Source organism: Lampris incognitus, chromosome 17 (genome assembly GCF_029633865.1).
Source record: "Lampris incognitus isolate fLamInc1 chromosome 17, fLamInc1.hap2, whole genome shotgun sequence".
In the NCBI taxonomy this organism is placed as follows: domain Eukaryota; kingdom Metazoa; phylum Chordata; class Actinopteri; order Lampriformes; family Lampridae; genus Lampris; species Lampris incognitus.
This window is the reverse complement of record NC_079227.1, coordinates 37,410,232-37,435,429: the sequence shown is the minus strand read 5'-3', so window position 1 is coordinate 37,435,429 and position 25,198 is coordinate 37,410,232. Positions and strand designations below refer to the sequence as shown.

Here is a 25,198-nt window from a genome sequence, read left to right as displayed (position 1 = left end):
TGTCTGCAGGTGGGAAGCCGGATGCGGGTATGTGTCCTGGTCACCGCACTAGCTCCTCCTCTGGTTGGTTGGGGTGTCTGTTCAGGGGGGGGGGAACTGGGGGGAATAGCATGATCCTCCCACGTGCTATGTCCCCCTGGTGAAACTCCTCACTGTCAGGTGAAAAGAAGCGGCTGGCGACTACACATGTACTTGAGGAGGCATGTGGTAGTCTGCAGCCCTCCCTGGATCAGCAGAGGGGGTGGAGCAGCGACCAGGACGGCTCGGAAGAGTGGGGTGATTGGCCAAGTACAATTTGGAAGAAAAAAGGGGGGAAAAAAAGTTGTAGTGCTTGAAGCATTGGATGTATGCTCCACACACTCATCCTTCCTTAACTGTGTCTTGCTTCTCATTAAATGTTTGTCCTAGAAAAAAGTTTCTTCTTCATCTGTTGCACTTTTCCCTCCTTCATCTTCACTATGATGTTACTCAGATAGGTGCATGTGATAATGGTCTCATTACAACTCATCACACCACTCACTGTGTACACAGCATATGTAGCAGGACCAGAATTCACTTGGACCATAAGAACGTCTGAAGAAACACTTCGATGGGCATTGAGATCACAATTTGACTGACTAATCAAACTGTCAATTCAAAACAGGTCCTTGCCCACATAAATGTAATATCCAGGGTGTTGTACCGAGACACTGAAGACTCGGAAGGGAGCGATAGATCTAGATATTTCCCCAGAGACGATGAAGAAAAATATTGTTTTTTTTTTCTTGGACTTTTTTCCCCCCTTTTTTCTCCCCATTGTACTTGGCCAATCACCCCACTCTTCCGAGCCGTCCTGGTCTCTGCTCCACCCCCTTCTGCTGATCCGGGGAGGGCTGTAGACTACCACATGCCTGCTCCCATACATGTGGAGTCGCCAGTCACTTCTTTTCACCTGACAGTGAGGAGTTTCACCAGGGGGACGTAACGCATGGGAGGATCATGCTGTCCCCCCCCCCGAACAGGCGCCCCAACCGACCAGAGGAGGCGCTAGGTGCAGCGACCAGGATACATACCCACATCCGGCTTCCCACCTGCAGACACGGCCAATTGTGTCTGTAGGGACGCCCGACCGAGCCGGAGGTAACGCGGGAATTTGAACCGGCGATCCCCGTGTCGGTAGGCAACGGAATAGACCACTCCGCCACCCGGACGCCTGGAGAAAAATATTCTGATTGGTTTAATTTCTCTCTTGATACGGACTGTGACTCAACAATTTTATTGGTTTATTAAATGATCAAATCAAAACTGATGGTTTCATTGATTTCATGGACGAGGTGACAGACCTGGAAGAGAGAATACGATCTAGATAGTCCGTCCAGAGACACTGGAGGAAAATGTTCTGATTCCCAAACTTTTCCTTTGCCACACACAACCCTTAATAAGATGACTGCACACACAGCATCCCAAAAAAACACAAAATCTAACATGTGACACAACCGATTAAGAACACATAGACAAACCAGTTAGATCGGACAGAATCTTTTTTTCTATATCCGTGTAAGAATTGAAGGCCCAAATATTTTTCCACTGGTTTTGAGAGTGTGAATGTACAGTAGACAGGAGAGGTTGTTAACGGGAAGTTTTCTTCACTGTCCATACATACTGCTTCGTGAAGGTTATTGATGTGATGGGTATCTGGGTTAGGATCACAGTGTTAATATTGTTTTATTCAGAACTGGATTGGGTTATGAAAAAGTGACATGGTCGGGGTCATCCCTGTTATCTCTCTCTGCAGCGGACTCATCGTGCCGGAGGTGAGAGGAAATGAGACGATTCCTGAGGTTGAGACGAACTCTGGCTACGCGTTACTCCACTTTTTCAGCGATGCTGCTTATAATCTCACGGGATTTGAGATATTTTATTCGTGAGTACCCAGCTTTTTACGTTTACCTAAATTTACATCACGAGCGACAAGATGATAATGACTTTTCCTATGGTTACCTCAGCAGAAATCAGACAGAACTACTTAAACTACTAAACTACTAACTACTATTAAACATCACAGTGGTGGAAAGCTACTCTCTTTCTGCAACCGGGGGGAAATAGTGTGATCCTCCCACACGCTACGTCCCCCTGGTGAAACTCCTCACTGTCAGGTGAAAACAAGCGGCTGGTGACTCCACATGTATGGGAGGAGGCATGTGGTAGTCTGCAGCCCCCCCCGGATCGGCAGAAGGGGTGGAGCAGAGACTGGGACGACTCGGAAGAGTGGGGTGATTGGCCAGATACAGTAGGGGAGAAAAAGGATGAAAAAAAAAAAGATTCCCATTTGTATGTAAAAACAGAGGGTAACACTTGATTTAAAGGGTGTGCGTAACACTGACATGACACCTGTCATGAACATGAAGGAGTCTTTATGACTGTTTATGACTGTTGTCATTAAGTGTCATTTGGTCAAGTGAAGTGTTACCAAACAGACATTCTCTTTATGGCCAGTGTTGACAACATTGTTAGCTGTTGGGTATTTTGTGCAATAATTGTTCAACAACAACAACAACAACAACAACTTAGTTTTGTATAGCGCCTTTCAAGGAACCAAAGGACGCTTTACACTAGATTGGAAAAAAAATAGATAAGACTACAGACCATAGGCCTTAGTAAAAAGGCAGGTTCTCAGTAGTCTTGTAGAATTGTCCAGAGAAGCAGCGTTGTGGATCTCTGCTAGAATAGAGTTCCAGAGGGTGGGTCTGCCACACTAAAGGCTGTATACCCACAGGTCTGCAGGCTGGTGTGGGGGATGGAAAGCAGGCCCGTGTCTGTGAACCGAAGATTCCGGGATGGAATATAGGGGGTTGAGGAGGTCTGATGGGTACTGGGGGGTAAGGGCATGGAGGGATTTATAGGTGAGGAGGAGGATTTTATAAGAAATGTGGGATTTGACCGGGAGCCAGTGAAGGTGGACAAGGGTGGGAGTGATGTGTTGCCAGGGTTTGGTGTGGGTGAGCACCCTGGCAGCTGAATTCTGCACATACGGAGCCTGTCTAGGGCTTTGCTAGGTACCCCAGACAGGACTCCATTGCAATAATCCAGACGGGAGGTGATGAAGACATGGATGAGGTCTCTGCCACGGAGTCTAGAGTAGTGGCTGGAGTCTGGAGATGTTTTTGAGGTGAAAGAAAGCAGGTTTGGGGACAGATCTGATGTGTGACTGGAATGAGAGGGACTTCTGGGGATGGGCAGATGGAGCAGTCATCCATGTCGAGGAGAAGATCTCCAACCTTCCGGAGCAGTGCCTTGGAAGCCATAAGCATGAGCTCAGTCTTATTGGTATTCAGCTTGAGTCTCACCTTCATCAGTTGTTAAATACTGCTCCATCCTAAATTCTGTTTCTGTTTAGTCTGAAGTTACACCCCATGGAATATGCATAGGCACCTTAACATTACTTTAAGCCCGGCGGCTATGGATGCATTGGAGCCCCCCCCCCCCATAACTACAGCAGCAATAGCACAAATAATTGGGTAATAAAAATTAAGGCTAGATAGAAGATAGAAGGATCTATCTTGTTAATTATCTAGAAGGACTAGATAATTAACAAGGTGCATGACAGTTCACATAAAACAAGCACGGAACGGTCCAGATCCACGGCACCGCCATGTCGCCATACATCAGTTACGAGCATGTCCTACTAAACGCTCCTATAACTTCTCCACTAAACGTCCATGAGTGAGTGAGTGACCACAGTCTGCAACGTATAGCCCACGACGGCAGTTGTGCACGTGCCCAAATCACTCTAGGAAACTGCAGAAGAAGTCATTCCATATGATACGGAGAAAGGCCTTTTCCATTTTCCCAGGAAGTTGTTTCTAGAAACAAAAACAAAAACCTCTGTCACTTGTATAACTAGTTTGTCAAGTGCGTTTGATTGACTAGCTTGCCACAATTTCCAAGTGCATGTCCTAATATGCCATGACAACGTTAATTCAGCACCCCGTGTCAATGGACAGCAACAAACGTGCCCCCCCTAATCAGAATATGAAAACATTAGCATCATGTTATCACAACAGAATATGGAAATCATCAATATATGACAATACGTCAACAATAAGTCAAGACAAAGCTAGGTGACATCAGTCAAGTAGGCCTGTATTGGGCCTACACACACACACACACACACACACACACACACACACAGGCCGTCTGGTTGTCTGCACAGCTGCAACACGGGGAGCTCAGCCTTTTCAGTTCAAAACCCGCAAACATCACAGGCAAAGAACCGGTATAAAAAGACTATATTGTCTTCAGGCAGCACGGTGGCACAGTGGTTAGCGCGGTCACCTCACAGCAAGAAGGTCCTGGGTTCGAGCCCCGGGGTAGTCCAACCTTGGGGATCCTCCCGAGTCGTCCTCTGTGTGGAGTTTGCATGTTCCTCCCGTGCCTGCGTGGGTTTCCTCCGGGGGCTCCGGTTTCCTCCCACAGTCCAAAGACATGTAGGTCAGGTGGCTCACCGTACTAAATTGTCCCTAGGGCCTGTCCAGGGTGTCTCCCTGCCTGCCGCCCAATGTCTCCTGGAATAGGCTCCAGCATCCCTGCAACCCTGGGAGCAGGATAAGCGGTTTGGATAATGGATGGATTACTTCCAGAATCCATCCTAAGAATCGTATCTGCTGAAGTTAAGACCATAGAAGGTCTTATCTTCAGAAGTGCTTTCTTCTGGTCTTCTTTTTCGCAAACTTCTTGACTCCGTCTTTAAAATCCAAGGCCAGAAGAATGACATGTTCAATGGAACTAGGGTGAGGTGGCTCAGTCTTTCTTGTTGCATAATTGACTGCAGTCTGTTTTTAACAAAAGGAAGTTGAGAGAACTCTTTGCTTGAATTGGTGACTTCAGATGTAAGGAAAAGGTTGTAGAGCTATGTCCATATTAGGCAACACGATCTGCAAACTTCTTCACCTCAAGAGTATTAGCAGTTCAACTGCTGATGTGTTGACCTCATTGCGCACAAACTCCCGAAAATGAATCACTTCTGCCACAAAGTCCTCCTCCAAGCCAATGTGATATTTTTGTTGGAGGCTCAACGCCGATGAGCGGATGTCCTGTGGGGAAATTGCCTGAAATTTGTTTAAAAAAAAAAAAACCAAAGCTTTTCAGAAAATCATTGTATGACTGGTGTCTTCTGTTCAGCTCTGCCCATCTGTTAATCGCAATGGCAAACACCGACACGGAAAACTTGCTTCAGCCTGACAGCTGACACTCTGTTTTGGGGAGTTGATCAGCCAGCCTTTTCCATTTTCTCACATGTTTTGTGTCTGCTTTATAGACTTCTGATATGGTTGGTGACGTCTTTGCTGCCGGCATCCTTACACACCCTTCAAACACACTCATTAAATTTGCGGATGACACAACTGTAGTGGGAATGATCTCAAATGGGGACGAGACAGCCTACAGAGAGGAAGTCTGCAAACTGAAAGGATTGTGTACAGAGAACAATCTATCACTGAGCATCGAAAGAACTCATCGTAGACTTCAGGAGACGCCACAAGGACCTCTCTCCTCTAACCATCAAAGAAGAAGAAGTGGAGAGGATCTCCAGCTTCAAGTTTCTAGGGACCCATATCACAGAGGACCTCACCTCACACGGACGATCAACTCCACTGCACTGGTCAAAAAGGCTCAACAGTGGCTCAACCCCCCCCCCCCCTTTTCTCCCCAATTGTATCTGACCCCACTCTTCCGAGCCTCCCTGGTTGCTGCACCACCCCCTCTGCTGATCTGGGGAGGGCGGCAGACTACCACATGCCTCCTCCCATACATGTGGAGTTGCCAGCTGCTTCTTTTCACCTGACAGTGAGGAGTTTCACCAGGGGGACATAGTGCGTGGGAGGATCACGCTTTTCACCCCAGTTCCCCCTCGCCCCGTCCGACCAGAGGAGCACTTGTGCAGTGACCAGGACACATTCCCACATCTGGCTTCCCACCTGCAGACAAGGCCAATTGTGTCTGTAGGGGCGCCCCGACCAAGCCGGAGGTAACATGGGGATTCGAACCGGGAGCGGCTGTACTTTTTAAAGACACTAAAGAAAACCAACCTGTTCATGGAGCTGCTCGTTTCCGTCTACCACTGCTCCATACTGCTTCGTACTGTGTATTGTGTACTGACACGCTTTATAACAGCATGGTATGCCAACTGTTCTGCAGCCGACTGGAGAGCTCTCCAGAGTCATGAACATAGCCAAGAAGATAGTTGGACTGCCCCTGCCTGCCCTCAGTGGCTGACACCTCCAGATCATACTGCCTCCGCAGAGCCAGTGGCATTCTGTAGGATGCAACTCACCCCCGTTGTCCTCTCCCTGTCATCCTCTGTTCTTCCTGCTGCCAGAAGGAAGCTGCTACAGGGCCTTATGGATCCACACCTCCAGGCTCAAAAACACCTTTTACCCCAGAGCCATCACTGAACTGAACTCCACAAAATACTGTCCACTCCAACTGGAATAGTATTTCCATATCATGTTGGAATGTGCCATAACATCTACTCATATATTTTCGGAATGTGTGTGTGTGTGGTGTTAGTGTGTGTGTGTGTGTGTGTGTTAGTTAGTGTAGATAGCGGGGCCGAAAACTAAAGCACTTATGATCCTAATTCTTTTTGGAGGTGGTAGGTATTGTCTCAGAGAGTAAGGGGGAAAATCCCAGAAAATTAAAATTATGCATAATTATGCATAAATATGCATAAATATGCAAAATATGCATTTTTCTAAAAATGGCTAAAAACCACTTTTCTCGGCATTTCAGATGATTCTGAGCATCTTTGATTTTTTCACCTATATATAAAAAAAATTTCTGGGACTTAGAAATGTTTTGGCATTATGCAAAATATATGCATTTTTGCAAAAATGCACTTATGATCCTAATTTTTTTGGAGGTGGTAGGTATTGTTCCAGAGAGGACCAGAAAGATAGCAGAACATTAAGATATAATTATAATAATTATGCATAATTATGCAAAATATGCATTTTCTAAAAATGGCTAAAAACCACTTTTCTCGGCATTTCAGATGATTCTGAGCATTTGGGGGAGGGAGTTGGAGTGGGGGGGTTTAGGGGCAGGGGGAAGGCGGTTAGCTGGCAGGATGAAGAGGAGGGAGATTTAGACGGGTGGATAACCAAACCGCTACATTGTAGCGGGGTTCTTCTAGTATATATATAAAGCGAGAGTGTATGTTTGTATGTTTGCTTGAAACTCCAGAAATACTCATTGTAGAACAAAAAGAAAGGTGACTTTAGAATCAGCACTTTCCAAGGATTACACAGTTTGAAAAATATTTCAGAAACCAAGTAAAAAATTTACTTATTTGTGAAAGACGCATTCCAGTGATGCTTTGTGGAGACTTCCGGCAAATCCTTCCAGTGGTCAAGGGAGGCACTACATCTAACATTGTCAATGCAAGCCTGAAGGCATGCAGCGTGGTTTACCCTGAGGCGCTTGAGCATTGAGTGATTAATACACACATTGGCAAAGAAGCTTGATGAGTGGATTGAAAATTATGACATTTGATAATTTTCGTTATTAAGATTTGTTTATTTGACATTCGTTTATCACATGTATCATATCATTATATTTTAAAGATCAGATCATGTTGGTTGTTTTGGTGGGAACATTTTCCCCGGGCAACGCCGGGTACCTCTGCTAGTATCTATATATAACGGGCAATAATATGTTTAGAAGGCGCAGTAGCATTTGGTGCAATGAGCAATAGTAACTTTTGATATGCCACTCCTTTAAAGAATGTTGAATAGAAATGAAGAATAGGTAACAGATATAACGCTAATCGGTGAGCTTAGAAAACAGATGATAAGACTTTAGCCACAGACAGTGATGATGGTGATGACTTAACGCACACCTCTGTCTTCCCAGGATCAACTCATGTCCTAATAACTGCTCGGGCCATGGGAAGTGTACCACTGGAAACTCAATTTCTAGCCATGTCTACTGCGAGTGTGACAAGTACTGGAAGGGTGAGGCGTGTGACATACCCTACTGCAGGAAAAACTGTGGCAGTCCAGATCATGGCTACTGCGACCTCACCGGGGAGAAGCTGTGTGTCTGCAATGACAGTTGGCAAGGTAGGGAGTAGGTCTATCTTTGCCCAGTATTGGTCTATCAGCTCTGAATTTCTGAATATGTCTTTTAAAACTTCATCCATCCATTCATTGTCTGTATCAGTTTAACCGTTCTGTTGTCTTACAGGTTAAAATGACTCATAACAGTGTTTAACAGCAGAGGAAAGACTCTACATGATCTTTTTTCAACCTGACATGTGATGACTTTTCCTAGAGTGACCCCAACTTTAGAAACAGTTAAACATGGATTTTGTTCATATTTCCATGAAAGCTGTACACCACTAGGGTACTAAGATTGTCTCAGGGTCATACATGCCCCTAAAACATGTGTGGGTCATGTGTGACCTTATAAAAACGAGGGGTGTCCACTGATTAAATGCAGTCTTTCTGCGCTGTGAAGGGGGGAAACCCAGATAGTCACAAAGTTTGTGATGAATAACGGGTTGTTTCTTCATGCAAAATAGATTTGGGGGGGCGTCCGGGTAGCATAGCGGTCGGTTCCATTGCCTAACAACAAGGGGGCTCACCGGTTCGAATCCCCGCGTTACCTCTGGCTTGGTCGGGTATCCCTACAGACACAATTGGCCGTGTCTGCAGGTGGGAAGCCAGATTTGGGTATTTGACCTGGTCGCTGCACTAGCACCTCCTCTAGTCTGTCGGAGCGCCTGTTCCGGGGGGGGGGGGTGACTGGGAGGAATAGCATGATCATCCCACGTGCTACGTCCCTCTGGTGAAACTCCTCAATGTCAGGTGAAAAGAAGTGGCTGGTGACTCCACATGTATGGGAGGAGGTATGTGGTAGTCTGCAGCCCTCCCCGGATCAGCAGAGGGGGGTGGAGCAGAGACCGGGATGGCTCGGAAGAGTGGGGTAATTGGCCAAGTACAACTGGGGAGAAAAAGAGGGGGGAAAATTAAAAAAAAAGAAACCTTCGACCCATCTCCATTTGTGTAGTGGTCCCGATTTTATGGTTTTGTCTGTAGCTGCATCTTTGCTCTTCCAGCTTTACATGCTCAAAAGGATAAAATGACTTCACAACTATAGTTTGCGATTTTCATTTTAAATCTGCCATTGACAAATGGAAGTCGTACTTCTACGAAAAGGTAGCACTTGCGTGGTGGTTTTAGTAAGTACTAAAGTGATTTCCATTCGTCAGCTTGCAAGCTATTCATATTTCAGCAGGTGTAATCATGTCGGTCTTCAAAGTGTTAAGCAGTGAATTTAAGTGTTTTGGTGAAAATGGATATACATAGCCTTTGAATATATTTGCCTTTTCAGTTGTAATCGATCCTGCATCCTGTCCCTTGGTATGTTGCAGGCCCAGACTGCTCTCTCACAGTACCTTCCACCGAGTCCTTCTGGGTCCTCCCGAGTGTCAAGCCCTTTGGAACATCGCTTGCTCGAGCTTCCCACAAAGCTGTGGTGCAGGAGAAGGTCATGTGGGTGGTGGGTGGATACACCTTCAACTACAGCTCTTTTCAGATGATTCTTAAGTAAGTCACTGTGTGGTGTACCCCAGGTTTATCTAAGGTCTAGATCAAAACCTGGTATAAGGCTGGACTGTGTGTGGTCAGTGAATTTGTTACAGGGATAGACGGTGATAGTGTCTATAATGAGCATTCCTGGATATTACATGGTACTCTGCAATTTTCTGTGGGCCCAGTAACATGTGTTGTTAAAGTGTTCTGTAGTAGCATATCACATGACATGGTTAAGCTAATGTTTGAGTTAAAAAAAAAAGAGTTTATGAATGCAGTTGCAAGAACAGTACTTTCCACTCATACCTTGTGATGTTTGATTTGAAAGAGAACTTGTAATTTAGGGTATCCAGGTGGCGTGGCGGTCTGTTCTGTTGCCTACCAACATGGGGATCAGCGGTTCGAATCCCCGTGTTACCTTCGGCTTGGTCAGGTGTCCCCTACAGACACAATTGGCTGTGTCTGCGGGTGGGGAGCCAGATGTGGGTATGTGTCCTGGTCGCTGCACTAGCGCCTCCTCTGGTCGGTCGGGGCACCTGTTCGGGGGGGAACTGGGGGGGGAATAGCGTGATCCAACCACGCGCTACGTCCCCCTGGTGAAACTCCTCACTGTCAGGTGAAAAGAAGTGGCTGGCGACTCCACATGTATCAGAGGAGGCATGTGGTAGTCTGCAGCCCTCCCCGGATCAGCAGAGGGGGTGGAACAGCGACCGGGACGGCTTGGAAGAGTGGGGTAATTGGCCAAGCACAATTGGGGAGAAAAAGGGAGAAAAAAAGCCCAAACAAATTTAATTGTAATTATAACTATTCTAATTACTCCCCCTCCTCTTCCATCTGTTTCTAGATGCAGATGTCTCTTGTTTTTCTAAGACCCACTCTGTACTGACAGGGGAATTCACAGAGAATGGGTTGTGGCAGCTGATAGCACCATGAATTGCGCTTCACTTGCAGCCGCTATCAGCCTCGTGTCAAGGTCGATTCATAAAAGATATTGCGCGACTGAAATTACAGTGCAAACACCCATAAAGTTTTGCAGCTGAGTGCAATTATCCATGTGGCAAAGTATAAATGACGGCTTTGCACCAAGAACACAGTAGGCAGAATTGATGTCACCAAGTAAAGCAAGAATTGTTTGACCTGGCAACCATATGTGTGAATGATTTTGGCTTCAGTTAAACCAAAAAGTGATATTGTCCTGTGAAATATACCATCATGAGCATGCCTGGCATGGCGATGCTTTCGCCTGCTTATGATCACTGATGCCATGATCACTGGAAAATCTGGGCGTCATTTACCACCAACTCTCTCAAGATGCTAATCATTTTCACTGTAACTGCGTGTGGCTATTAGCGTTGGCGTTTATGAATTAGTCTTTTTTGCAGTGAGGCTCATTTGCAGAGAAAGGGGCAAATTTTGTGACTAATGTATGCATATTACCTAATTTCAATATGTGCAATAGCACTGGAGCGCCGAGATGCTATTTGCTTGGCAGTGCAGTTAGGGGTGCATTTCACCCTCGGTTGGTTTTTTGAAAATTACACAGTTTCTTTTTGTCTTATTTGTGGCAGTTTAGCGGCCGCAAAAGCTGAGCAATTTGTGAATTTGCAGATGAGTAGTTTGTCAGAGTGATTGTTATTTGGGGTGTTTTAACTGGGCGCTCTCCCTCATGCCTCTCAGCACTTGGCCAAGCAATCGGGTTACTACAATGATGTTGTTAGTCACGTTATCCAGCTGCCCAGTCATGTAGCTTGATTCCTCAGTAATGCTAAACATGATCCCTCAGTCAGTCAGTAAGTCAGTAAGGGAAATTCGTATTTGTAGGGCTGGCCCAGCAGCGGGTCCAGCCAGAAGGATAAGGCTTAAAGGGGAAACACACTTGGCATAACTGGCACTGTTTCTGCAAATGCATTGAAATGGTGTTTGAGCTGAGACTTAATGAAGGTCAGTGGTGCATCATTTGCACCTATACAAGGGGAGGAGATTCACAAGTTTGACCACAAGGTTGTATTTATTGTAAAGCATAGTTTATAGGTTATTTTGAAATTCTTAAAAGGATAGTAAATTTAGAAGAAATACTTCAAATGTGATTAACCATCATGGTTTACATGATACAAAGTGAATCAAGGTGAATGGCTGCTCGGCTGATTGGCTTTAATTCATAAAATGGTAAGAAAACATAGTTCAGCCATGGGAAATGTTTTATTGTAGCTACTGAGATGATTTCTAGCTGTGACCGATTAGTTCTGCTCTTGAAATTGTGTTTTTATAGTGGAGTTTTCACATTGGCGACTATGGCACTTCCACGTGGCAGCGAGGTGAATAAAGTGAATTATTTTTGGTTCCTCCAGTGTTCCGGCAGTTCTCCTGTGCTGAGATCAGCAGTGAATGATTTACTGGCTTGTGAAATTCAAGTTCAAGTTCAAGTTCAAGTACTTTACTTGTCACATGCACAGAAATAGAGAGTAAAATATGCAGTGAAATGAAGGGGGGGTACCGTCTGACACTGTGTAAAAAAAGATACGATCAACTCGTTTACTTTCAAGACTCATACCCAAATACGTAATGTTTTGGTTTTGTCACTATTGCTGCCCAATCGGACTCAACCGTAGATGTGAGTCGTGCATGTGCACGGTTGACTCAGATCGGGCACGGTTGACTCAGATCGGGCAGCTAGAGAGTGAATGAAGAGAGGGCGCAGCAATAGCGAGACCAAGTTTTTCGAAGGTTTTGAATCACTGCAACCACGAGAGGTTCTTCATCATACACTTATAATAAAAGATTTCAGGCTGATAGGACCAGTAGTTTGCGAGATTAGCCGTGGACAGACATGCATGCACATGACCAAACGCATAATCCCCTCCGGACTACTGCTTGGTGAAGATAAAAATCAAACATGTATGATACCATCATGATGGCTCCGACAAGTTGAAGGCTCGATCGGGAGGTCAGCGATTTGAATCTCAAACCCCCACATACATCATATTTTGCACAGAGTGGTACAGACCCTCCACAATCTTGAAAATCTGACAACATGGTCAAGTTGGGGTTGTAATCGGCCTTTAAATGATCTAGTGTGCTCCCGGTTTAAGCTGGTGTTTTTACCATGGGTTTACTTTTCCTTTAAATGTATGTTGCCATCGAGTTTACTGATCACTTTCCTCATAGACCTGTACTGATTAAGTGAAATGGTAAATGTACAGGAAGACATCAAGGGTAGTCGGTTCAGCAAAAGGTACAGCAGTGTCTTGGTAACGGTTGACGAAATGAACTATAACTGCATGTATCTCAAAGGAAAAATCAAGGAAAAATAATTATTAATTATACAGTATCAGTAATCGCTTCCGGTGTGGGAAGATGGTGGTGCTAATTCATGTTTGCAGCGGCCTCACCCAGCATCAGTGTGGGAAGATGGCGACGCGGACTTGCATTTGCGGCGGCCTCGACTAGTGCCATCCATGCGGTGTCTTTGTCCACGCCTGCGTCTAAGTTTGTGTTTTCATTTGATGGCTGGGAGAGCTTGGTCTGCTGCGTCCTGTGGGCCCAGGGACCGCGGCCCTGACAGGAGCTGCACCCGAGGAGGTAAAACCGAGGGCGGTCTGACAGGACGCGGAAGCGAGGCAGGCTAAGCTAACTGCTAGCCCATGCAGACCGGCAGTTCCGATCACACCAAGGGCGGTCTGGCGGCGGCCTCGCCTAGCGTTGACTGTGTTTTTGGTGTCGTCGTGTGGAATGCAGAGAGGTGTGTCGAGGGTGTCTGGCTGGGAGAGCTGGCGTTGGATTGGCTGGCGGAGCCTGGTCTGCTGTGTCTGATGGGCCCAGGGGCCCCAGCCCTGCTGGAGCTGCGCCCAAGGAGGAAACACCGAGGGCGGTCTGACAGGACGAGGAAGCAGGGCAGGCTAAGCTAACTGCTAGCCCATGCAGACCGGCGGTTCCGACAGTCATCCTGGCTGGTGTTCGTTCTCCCAGACAGTGGAATTTTTGGACTGTGTTGCACTGAGTGGACTGTGTTGTTAACTGTTTGTGTTTTTTTTTTATTTTATTTTGTTTTTGCTTTGTTCTCTCTTTTTTATGTTTTTGGAGGTGTTGTTTTTGGGAATTTTGGATATGTGTTTTTGTCTTTTGTGTCACACTGCTGTTGGCTGGGGGAAACAGAGTTTCTTTTCTTTTGTGTACGCAAGTTCATGAAAGAAATGGCAATAAAATGTTCCCGATTCCTGATTCCTGTAATGCGGATTATGTAAGTTTCCATTTAAACTGGCTCCAAAGAAGTCAGTCCTTTAAAGCTCTGTTTAAACTGGATTAGCTGTGCGAGGAAGAGTCTGTGCAGTTTTGCACATTCTGTGGTTAATTCCACACCTTTTGTCCAAGACAAAAGACCTCTGTAATTTGATGCAAGCCTACATGAGAAACATGACAGCCTTCACCTCTGCTCATCTGCCAAGCGCCAGCAAGTCAACACTGTTAAATCATGGACATGTCCACCCAAACTCACTTAAGATCATCAGATAAGATAAACTTAATTAATCCTAATGGGGAAATTAAATTCCCCACCAGCAAACGGACTCAAAAGAGGGAACGAAACCGTGTAATGATCCAGCTTAACAACCTATGCATGTTATATTTTGTTCAAAAATAATGTCTTCCCTGTCTTAGTAATGAATGTCACACCACCGTGACAAGTTGGCACAGTCCCTGCACTAAAATTATAAATGAAATAACTTTCCCATGAGGTCTGCTTTATGTCCCCAAAGTCAAGACTAAACATGGAGAGGTAGCTTTCAGTTTCTATGCACCACATAACTGGAACAAACTCCCTGAAACCTGCAGGTCTGCTGCAGCTCTCAGTTTACTCCCTCTTAAACCAAGGCTGAAGACTTTCCTGTCTGCCGTTGCCTACGATGAAATACAATTTGAAGCTTTTGATTATCATCGTACACTGCACTGTAACTTTTACTCTCTTTATTTGTTTTCAAATGTCTTTTTACTGCCTTATGTTGCGTTTCCATTTGGTCTTTTCTGTTTTAACACACTTTGAATTGCCTTGTTGCTGAAATGTGCTCTACAAGTGCAACGACCACAGATGGCTAGATTCACTAGCCCTTGGCTAACGGGTCGGACCCTTAAGTTGACTGGTTAACATAGTCCCTCATGGTGCGGGAGACATGGGTTCACGTCCCGGCTGCAGCAGTTCCTGGCTTCCCCCCGAATTGGCTACATTGGTGTCAGAAGTGGATGGTGAGACCGTGAGGCCATCGGAAGCTCGGGCGCCCAGAGGCGTGAGGGAGCTGGTCTGCTGAAGTGTGGGAACGCGCTTCCTGAAGGAGGGGGGTAGTGTAACGATCATGAATGACTAGACTCGCTAGCTGCTTGGCTAACGGGTTGGAGCCTTTAGCCAAGGGCTAGCGAGTCTAGTCATCCGTGGTTGTTAGACAAGTTGCCTTCCCAGTGGTGTGGAATCAGCATTCACAACAATCAGGGGAAAAAGTACAGAACAATTAGGAAGAGAACATTTGAATGACATACGAGTATGAAAATGAGATTTGAAAAAGAACAAAAACAGGATAGAGTAGAACAGTGACAACTGTATCCAGCATGAATTTATCCCCTTTCCATTCCTGATAGAACATCCTATCCATCCGTTATCCAAGCAGCTTATCCCAATCGGGGTCACGGGATTTTGGAGCCTATCCCAGTGGTCATTGGGCGGCAGGCGGGGAGACACCCTGGACAGGCCACCAGGCCATCAAACAACTGGCAAAAATCACTAGTAAAGATAATATGTTCAACTAAGTATCAGAGGAGGGGAACTAAAGGAAAGTGCAAAATTAACAGGAATTAGTACGAATAAGCTGTTAAAGTATCCAACATTGTTAATTAAAGTCAAAGTAATGTGCCGAGGGGCAACCGGGTAGTGTAGCGGTCTATTCCATTGCATACCAACATGGGTAGGGTGGTTCAAATCCCCATGTTACCTCCGGCTTGGTTGGAGGTCCCTACAAATTGGCCGTGTCTGGGAAGCTGGATGTGGGTATGTGTCCTGGTCGCTGCACTAACGCCGCCCATGGTCAGTCGGGGCGCATGTTTGGGGGGGAGGGGGAACTGGGGCGAATAGTGTGATCCTCCCACGTGCTACGTCCCCCCGGTGAAACTGCTCACTGTCAGGTGAAAAGAAGCGGCACATGTATCTTGCTTCGGTGGACACATGCAGGCGGTTTGTGTGGGTATTTCTGCTGGACAGTGTAGGCTTGTGAATAATGCCTGATGCTTTCTCCAAATGTTTAAAAGCAGCAGACACCAGATTGAGACATACTAAAAGAGGGCGTGCAGGAAATCTGGCGGCTTCTTTGGTTACTATCAGCTCACGCAACCCTTAGGGCTTATTTCCACCCAGTGTTTGTGCCAGATCCCCCATTCTGTCAAGAATGAAACTTGGTGCTTGAATGGTTTGCTTTGTAGGACTATAATCAGGACATTCATTGGGATACATTTGTATTGTTTTTGCTTTTTTTATGATCAGATAAAGCAGTTGAAGTACACAATAGCATCCGATTTAGATAACTTCTACTGAGTCCTGTCCAGGCCCTGTATCCATGATGATCCTCCCTCGTCAATGGGACCTCCTGCTGTCTGCTTCTCCTGTCTGCTTCTGCAGGCAGCCTGCTGCTTCATCTGGGTCAAACATCGTATCTGCTGCCCTGCATTTCAGGAATCGGGAACATTTTATTTGTCATTTCACTTCATGCACTTGCGCACATGAAGTAAAACGAAATGTCGTTTCCCCCAGCCCACAGCAATACAACACAAAGACAAAAGCGCATACAAAAACCATAAGAACACACATACCCAAACTAACATACAAAAAAATAAATAAAAAGAACTCGCTGTCCAAGGGAACAAATGCCAGCCAGGATGACTGTCAGAAACACCGGTCTGCAAGGGTTAGCAGTTAGCTTAGCCCGACCCCATTCCGCGTCCTGTCAGACCGCCCACGGTGTTTCCTCCTTGGGCGCAGCTCCAGGCAGGGGCCGTAGCCCCCGGGCTCACCAGACAAAGCAGACCAAGCTCTCCAAGCCAATCCAGTGCCAGCTCTCCCAGCCAGACACCCTCGACACACCTCCCTGCAGTCCGCACGACGACATCAAAAACACTAGTCAACGCCAGGTGAGGCCGCCGCCAGACCACCCTCGTGTTATTGGAACTGCTGGTCTGCATGGGCTAGCAGTTAGGTTAGCCTGCCCCACTCTCCCAGCCTATCAGCGCCAGCTCTCCAGCCATCAAGTGAAGACAAACTTAGACGCAGTGGACAAAAACACTGCATGAACAGTACTGGGTGAGGCCACCGCAAATATGAATTCGCGCTGCCATTATCCGACACCGGCACTGGGTGAGGCTGCTGCAAACTCGAATTCACGCAGCCGTCTTCCCACACCGGAAGCAGAAGTTTAGCTCTCACTTTCATTTCACTTTGATTTTTTTCCTCACGTTCTCACTTTTCGCTTCCGGTGTGGGAAGATGGCGGCGCAAATTCACATTTGCGGCGGCCTCACCCAGCACCGTCCATGCAGTGTTTTTGTCCACGTTTGTGTCTAAGTTTGCCTTCGTTTGATGGCTGGGAGAGCTGGCACTGGATGGGCTGGGAGAGCTTGGTCTGCTGCGTCTTGTGGGCCCAGGGACCACGGCCCTGCCTGGAGCTGCGACCGGAGAGGAAACGCCAAGGGCGGTCTGACAGGACGTGGAAGCGGGGCAAGCTAACTGCTAGCCCATGCAGACCGGCAGTTCTGACAGTCATCCTGGCTGGCGTTCGTTCTCCTGGACAGTGATTTTTTTTGTGTTTAGTTTAGATATATGTGTTAGTTTGGATATATGTGTTAGTTAGTATGTGTGTTCTTTTAGTTCTTGTAGTTTTTTGATATGGGTCTTTGTCTATGTGTTGCACTGCTGTGGGCTGGGGGAAACGATAAAGTGTTCCTGATTCCTAATTCCTGAACTTTAGCCTACCAACACTGATCATTCCTGGGTTGACATCTCTATTTTAGGAAAAATAATTTTTCCCAGCTGACAAACTAAAGTTGCACCTGTAGTGGAAAGAGCATGATTTTAGAGGCCACTCGCTTTATGCACTTTGGATCATGTCAAGTGTTCTGCCGGGGAAATTGTTATACACGAACAGGAATTAACTTTTCGGGTAATAGAAACTGTTGTTATGTTCTATTTGATTTTAGACTGTGTGTGTGTATGTGTGGATAAAAAGTAATGTTGTATTGCTTTGCTCTACAGCTACAATCTGGAGAGTGGCATTTGGAACACCGTTCCCATTAACAGTGGACCTCTGCCAAGATATGGCCACTCCCTGGCCACCTACCAGGTAAACCACCTACCAGGTAACCCACCTGCCAGGTAACCCACCTGCCAGATAAACCACCTACCAGGTAAACCACCTGCCAGGCATCCAAATGAATTGAATCAAGTGCAACTGGACTTGGTATATATCCGTGAAGATGTTTCGCCTCTCATCCAAGAGGCTTCATCAGTTCGTGCCTTTCTGACTAGACCAAGCTAGTCTCACTGGCTGCTGATGAAACTCAGCTATTTATCCTCTTTGGAGTCGTTATCAGAGCTATTGATGTCCATGGCTCTTTGTGTTCCGATGTTAAGCAGTGACGGTCATTGGGGGTGTTAGTTTGGACTTCATTATTCAGTGGTCATGAGTCGTTGTAGCCCTTAGTGACCGACTGTTGTTCTTGGAGGCTAGGCTTCTTGAGTCTCCTGGGTAGAGATGAAAGGACGGCATTGTAAGTGGGAGATAGGTGGTGACGCAGACCTCCTCCTCTGTTGAGGGATGGTTTTTCCAGTTTCGCATAGATGGCTTCCTTCACCCCTCTTTCAAACCATCCTGTCCAAAATGTGTACGTTGCTGTCCTGGAAGGAGTGTGTCTTCTCCTTTAGGTGTAGATAGACTGCTGAGTCTTGTCCTGAGGAGTTTGGCCTTCTGTGTTGGGCCATCCGTTTGTGTAGTGGTTGTTTGGTTTCTCCTATGTATAGGTCAGTGCAATCCTCATTGCATTGTATGGCATACACCAGATTGCTTTTGCAGGTGTGTGGTACACGGTCTTTGGGATGAACCAGTCTTTGTTGGAGTGTGTTGCTGGGTTTGAAGTATACCGGGATGCGGTGTTTGTTAAAAATTCTCCTGAGTTTCTCGGAGACCCCAGAAACATATGGGATGACTGTGTTATTCCTTCTGTTCCTTTTCTCCTCGTCGCTCACCTGGTTGGTCTTTTTGGAACGTGTTGCAGTTTTCACAAAGGTCCAACTGGGGTAGCCGCAGGTTTTTAAAGCTCTCCTCAGGTGTTTGTGTTCTTCTCGTTGGGCCTGACTGCTGCTGGGCACATTGTCAACTCCGTGCTGCACAGTTCTGATGACGCCCAGTTTGTGTTCCAGAGGGTGGTGTGAGTCGAAAAGTAGATATTGGTCTGTGTGTGTAGGTTTCCTGTAAACCCCAATTGAAGCCTCTTGGATGAGAGGCGAAACGTCTTCACGGATGTATACCAAGTCCAGTTGCACTTGATTCAATTCCTTTGGATAACCATGACCCGGATGAATGAGAACATTCACAGACACCTGCCAGGTAACTCACCTGCTAGATAAACCACCTACCAGGTAAATCACCTGCCAGGTGACATGCAGATTGCATCTAGGTTGGAGAAAACCATAGCTGTGACTTTGAAGGGGAACATCACCTATCTATCTGATTGCAATGATATATTGTAAGAGACAAATCTAAGCAACAACGATGTGGATTAACTCCAACTTCCTAAAAGTACAAGACCTTAACATGTCAAGTTGTTTTGTTTTTTGCCCCCTTTTTAAGTAAAATAAAGAAAGCAGAAAAGCTTCCAGGTCTGTACAGTAAGTGGCAGCAGGGGCTTGATGCTTTATGCTAATCTGAGTTCATATTGCCTCTTTGAGCTCTTTGCATAGCAAGCTGAAAATAGTTGTGCTCTGCATCAACTGAAGGTGTGCATTTCTGTTCCTTGCAGTTCAACAGATACCAGTGTGCAGGAAAGAGGGAGGAAGAAAGAGTTGCACTAAAATGTCTTTTAATGAATAGCCAGCACTCATGTCCCATACTTTCACTTCAGTTCACTGCTATGATTTTCATCTGGCATTGCAATGATTTTCATTGGGCAGCACGGTGGCGCAGTGGTTCGCGCTGTCACCTCACAGCCAGCAGGTCCTGGGTTCGAACTCTGGGGTTGTGCAACCTCGGGGGTCATCCCAGGTCATCCTCTGTGGGGAGTTTGCATGTTCTCCTTGTGTCTGCGGTGGGTTTCCCCCATCATCAAAAGACATACATGTTAGGGTTAATGCTCCTGTCTGTGCCCCTGAGCAAGGCATGGCAAGACGAACTGGAGTTGGTCCCCGGGTGCTGCATGGCAGCTGCTCACTGCTCCTAGCTACACAGCTAGGATGGGTTAAATGCAGAGCGTAATTTCCCCACGGGGATCAATAAAGTATCTCAAAATAAAAAAAAAATCAAATCTGTTTTGTTTGGGACGAGCTGTTGGTGCCACTTTGCTTGGACAAAGCCACTGTTGCAGGTTTCTGTGGTCTCTTGCAGCCATGCATGCAGGCATTAAGTGGTTGTGTTGCCAAAACAAACTGAAATTGCGATTTTCTGCTGCAGGATGATATCTACATGTTTGGCGGGAAACTGGAGACAGGCTCGGGGAACGTGACTGATGAGCTGTGGGTGTTCAACATGCCCAGTGGGACGTGGCAGCGAAGGAGCCCCGTTGTGGCTCAGCCAAGCCAGACCCAGATCTACGCTGTGGAGGGCCACTCGGCCCACTGTGTGCAGCTGGACAGTGGCGAGGCTATCATGGTGGTCATCTTTGGCTACTCCCCGATCTACAGCTATGTCAGCAACGTGCAGGAGTACAACCTGAGTAAGTGTCAGTCCAGCCTAACAAAGCATTCAGAACTCCTAAACTGAGCTTTTAAACTTTGGACCGCCTTCCGTCTTTCTCTTTTGTTATCTCACTCTCTTCATTCACTCAGTCAATCAAGTTGCATTTTCTAGCTGTCTCCACCTGTGCATGTAATGTCACAGTGCAGTTTTTTTGCATGTGCAACACACCACTAAACAGCGTTTTTCCATTCTTTCTGCAAACTAAAATTTTTTATTGTTTGGTGAACCATTGAACCATTTTGGATGAAAATAATGAGTCTTGGGCGGCATGGTGGTGCAGCGGTTAGCGCGGTCGCCTCACAGCAAGAAGGTCCTGGGTTCAAGCCACGGGGTAGTCCAACCTTGGGGGTTGTCCTGCGTCATCCTCTGTGTAGAGTTTGCATGTTCTCCCCATGTCTGCATGGGTTTCCTCCGAGTGCTCCGGGTTCCTTCCACAGTCCAAAGACATGTAGGTCAGGTGAATCGGCCATACTAAATTGTCCCTAGGTGTGAATGTGGGTGTGTGTGGGTGTGTGTGGGGGGGGGGGGGCTGTGTGATGGCCTGGCAGCCTGTCCAGGGGTTCTCCCTGCCTGCTGCCCAATGACTGCTGGGATAGGCTCCAGCATCCCCGCGACCCTGAGAGCAGGATAAGCGGTTCGGGTAATGGATGGATGGATGAATAACAAGTCTTGAAAGAAACGGCTCACAAACTAGTCAGTTGTAGAATTTCAGTCTGTCACAAAGCAGAACAGATATTGGATATGCACTGCTGCCATCTAGTGTCTTTTGGTTTGTACTTACAGTTAGTTTATGGGAATTGTTAAAGTCCCATCCCATTCCATCCATCCATCCATCCAGTCATCCATTATACGAACCGCTTATCCTGCTCTCAGTGTCGCGGGGATGCTGGAGCCTATGCCAGCAGTCATTGGACGGCAGGTGGGGAGACACTCTGGACAGGCCGCCAGACCATCACACAGGGCCGACATACACGCACACACACATTCATACCTAGGGACAATTTAGCATGGCCGATTGGGCTGACCTACATGTCTTTGGACTGTGGGAGGAAACCCACGTAGACACGGGAAGAACATGCAAACTCCACACAGAGGATGACCCGGGATGACCCCTTAGGTTGGACTACCCTGGGGCTCGAACCCAGGACCTTCTTGCTGTGAGGCGAGCACGCTAACCACTGCGCCACCGTACCGCCCTTATTTAAGTCCCACTTTAGGCAAATACTGCTGCAGTTAAACACATGTTTTCTTAGGTGTACAGTTACTTTATGTAGTGGTTCTAGTTGTGTTTTTGACATATTGGTCATAGAGCACAAACAAGTACAACTTCTTCTTATCAAGTAAGACTTGGGAAATGATGCCCTGGAGGTGTGTACTTTTACTTCAAAGGTACGTGTATGTGTTCGTGTGTGTTAGCAGAGGTGGAACTCGAATCAGGAGGTTGGTTTGTGCATGTGCTGTACATGTGCTGAAATTTCAAAGATTATAATTATAGATAAAAACCTTTAAAAACTAGAATTAAATCCAAATATTACCAACAACCACCAGGAATCAGGAACACTTTATTTGTCATGTCATGTCCCCCAGCCCACAACAGTGCAACACAAAGGCAAAAACACATTTCCAGAAACTACAAGAACTTCAAGAACACATATACTAACTAACACATATATTCAAACTAAACAAACGAACAAAAAATAAATCACTGATCAGCTGGGGGAGCCTGGTCTGCCATGTCCGGTGGGCCCTAGGACCACGGTCCTGGCCGGAGCTGCGCCCGAGGAGGAAGCACTGAGGGCGGTCTGACAGGATGTGGAAGCGGGGCAGGCTAAGCTAACTGCTAGCCCATGCAGACCGGCAGTACCGACAGTCATCCTGGCTGGCGTTCGCTCTCTGGACAGTGGAATGTTTTGGACTGTGTTGCACTGAGTGGACTGTGTTGTTAACTGTTTGTGTTTTTTTTGCTTTGTGTTCTCTGTTTTTCTATGTTTTTTGGTGGTGTTGTTTTTGGGAAATTTTGGGTGTGTTTTTGTCCTTTGTGATGCACTGCTGTGGGCTGGGAGAAATGCAATTTCGTTTCTTTCTGTATGCAAGTACCTGTAAGAAATGACAATAACTTGTTTCCGATTCCTGATTAGAATACACAGGAGGGTCTTCACTAAGACAAATCACTGGGTAGGACCTTAAACGGTAGTACAAACGCACACATGGGTTTGCTTTCGTGCAAATGAACAGAAGGTGGTGAAGCTATATAATACACTGTCTATATTGTTTAAGAATTCTCTCATTTGTCCATAGGGTCCAACACCTGGCTGGTCCCTGAGACCAAGGGAGCGGTGGCCCAGGGTGGGTACGGCCACAGCAGCACCCTTGACAGTGCCAGTCGCAGTGTGTACATCCACGGAGGCTACAAAGCGCTGCCCGCCAACAAATTTGGCCTGGTGGATGATCTCTACCGCTATGACGTCAGCACGCGGACGTGGTAAGCCTACGTACACACACACACATATCCACACAGTGTCACTTTTATCCTACGCGTGCATGTGTGACGTTGTTTGCGGTTGTCTGCTTTGTGTGCACGTGACCAAGGTTCATTCTGAGGGAGAGCCGCTACCCCCGATACCTGCACTCAGCCGTGCTCCTCAGTGGCACCCTGCTCGTCTTCGGAGGCAACACCCACAACGACACTTCCCTCAGCAACGGGGCCAAGTGCTTCTCTGCTGACTTCCTGGCCTACGACATCGGTAGGGCTTCGTCACATTGTGTTGAGATGCTTGTTAAAGTCCATCGTAGAGAGTTCATCTTTTCATTTAAATTATTTCCCTTGCCTGTGTGAGGAATCTAAAATGTGATATTTGTATTAGGACAGCAACTCATAACCAACAAATATCCCAAGTGGTTTCTGAGATCATTGGAGCAGGTCTTCAACCAGTAACCACAGGAAGATGATGTCGAAGGTTAAATTAACCTTTCATCGTAGTTTTAGTTGATAAATTGTCCAGTGTCTGATTACACTGAGATTCGTTGTATGTCCTCTCATTCTGTGGAGTTGAATCCACGGCCTCACTGTATTTCCACCGCACAGTAACAGCTAACCTAGTGTGATGGGTTGAAAACGGGTTACGTGGCAGCGGTTTGTGTGCAGACAGTATCTGCATGGACGTGCCTGTGGCACAGCACACGTAGCAAATGTGCAAATATCTTGTTCTGTTTCACCCAGCCTGCGATGAGTGGAAGCTTCTGCCCAAACCAGACCTGCACAGGGACGTCAACCGGTTCGGTCATTCGGCTGTGGTCAGCAACAGGTGAGTCCTGCTGAACCTGTACTTGAGTAACGTCACAAATCACACTTCCTGTGTAAGGCGTTTGTGTTGCTGCAAGAGTTGTGCACAATTTGAACAGGTGTCTAGTACTAACAATGTCAATCTGAGGTGTTCGGGTAGCGTAGTGCAGCGTTTCCCAACCCAGCCCTCAAGGACCCCCTATCCTGCAGATTTTCATTGTAACCCTGTATAGGTAGCCCTGCTTATACTTAGCCAACCAGTCATCTCACAGCACTTAATTATGCAAGGTGTGCAACATCTGACATAATTCATTGCTGATTGGTTAAACAACTACAAACAGGTACCTATTCAGGGTTGCAAAGAAAATCTGCAGGATAGGGGTTCCTTGAGGACTGGGTTGGGAAACACTGGCGTAGTGGTCTATTCCACTGCCTACCCACACGGGGATTGCCGGTTCGAATCTCCGTGTTGCCTCTGGTTTTATTCGGGCGTCCCTACAGACACAATTGGCCGTGTCTGCGGTTGTGAAGCCGGATGTGGGTATGTGTCCTGGTCGCTGCACTAGTGCCTGCTCTGGTTGGTCAGGGCGCCTGTTCGGGGGGGAGGGTGAACTGGGGGGGAATAGTTTGATCCTCCCACGTGCTACGTCCCCCTGGTGAAACTCGTCACTGTCAGGTGAAAAGAAACTGCTGGTGACTCCACATGTATGGGAGGAGGCATGTGGTAGTCTGCAGCCCTCCCCGGATCAGCAGAGGGGGTGGAGCAGCGACGGGGACGGCTCGGAAGAGTGAGGTGATTGGCCAAATGCAACTGGGGAGAAAAAAAGGGAGCGGGGGGATCCCCCCCCCCAAAAAAAAGAGAAAACAATGCGAATCTGGATAGATTATAAAAGATTCAGGGGGGGAGGTCCAATGGAGAGATTTATTGTTCTTCTGCAGGTGAAAAGGCAGAAAATTAAGTCAGTTTTTATTTCTATTGATAGCTTTGTATATTAGAATTTTTCTTCGATGCTTAAATTCTGTTTTTGCTTTATGTTGGCCAATATCTAACATGGTGTTTAGCACTTGTTCACCCCTAACTTGAAGGACTTGTCTGGTGGAGCAAGTTGGCAGTTATATTAATAGATGCTCCAGTAGTCCCAGGTTGAAGTTAAGGCCAGTGCAGACAACATGTCAGTAGTTTGGGCTGTGAAATCACTAACCCTATTGGTAAAAATGTCATCGCTCCTAATCTCTTGTGTCAGCATCAAGTATTTAGTATGATGGATACTTTTGTGCACTATTTGAATTCTTATGATATCAGAAAGAAATATATGTAACATGTTACTGCCTGTTGAAGATGAAGATGGCACATATTTGAAGATGATGATA

At 46.6% G+C, this 25,198-nt stretch overlaps 1 protein-coding gene across 2 annotated transcripts in view; it reads left to right on the top strand.

Moving 5' to 3' along the window:
- Positions 1-25,198, top strand: part of atrnl1b (attractin-like 1b) — a 169,809-nt gene that overhangs the window by 7,288 nt on the left and 137,323 nt on the right. For both annotated transcript variants that reach the window (XM_056296653.1, XM_056296654.1), the window contains exons 4-11: positions 1,775-1,903; positions 7,891-8,099; positions 9,413-9,587; positions 17,850-17,937; positions 20,260-20,521; positions 22,843-23,026; positions 23,134-23,288; positions 23,765-23,849. In XM_056296653.1, coding sequence (XP_056152628.1) covers positions 1,775-1,903; positions 7,891-8,099; positions 9,413-9,587; positions 17,850-17,937; positions 20,260-20,521; positions 22,843-23,026; positions 23,134-23,288; positions 23,765-23,849 — 1,287 coding nt within the window. The remainder of the gene's footprint in view (positions 1-1,774; positions 1,904-7,890; positions 8,100-9,412; positions 9,588-17,849; positions 17,938-20,259; positions 20,522-22,842; positions 23,027-23,133; positions 23,289-23,764; positions 23,850-25,198) is intronic.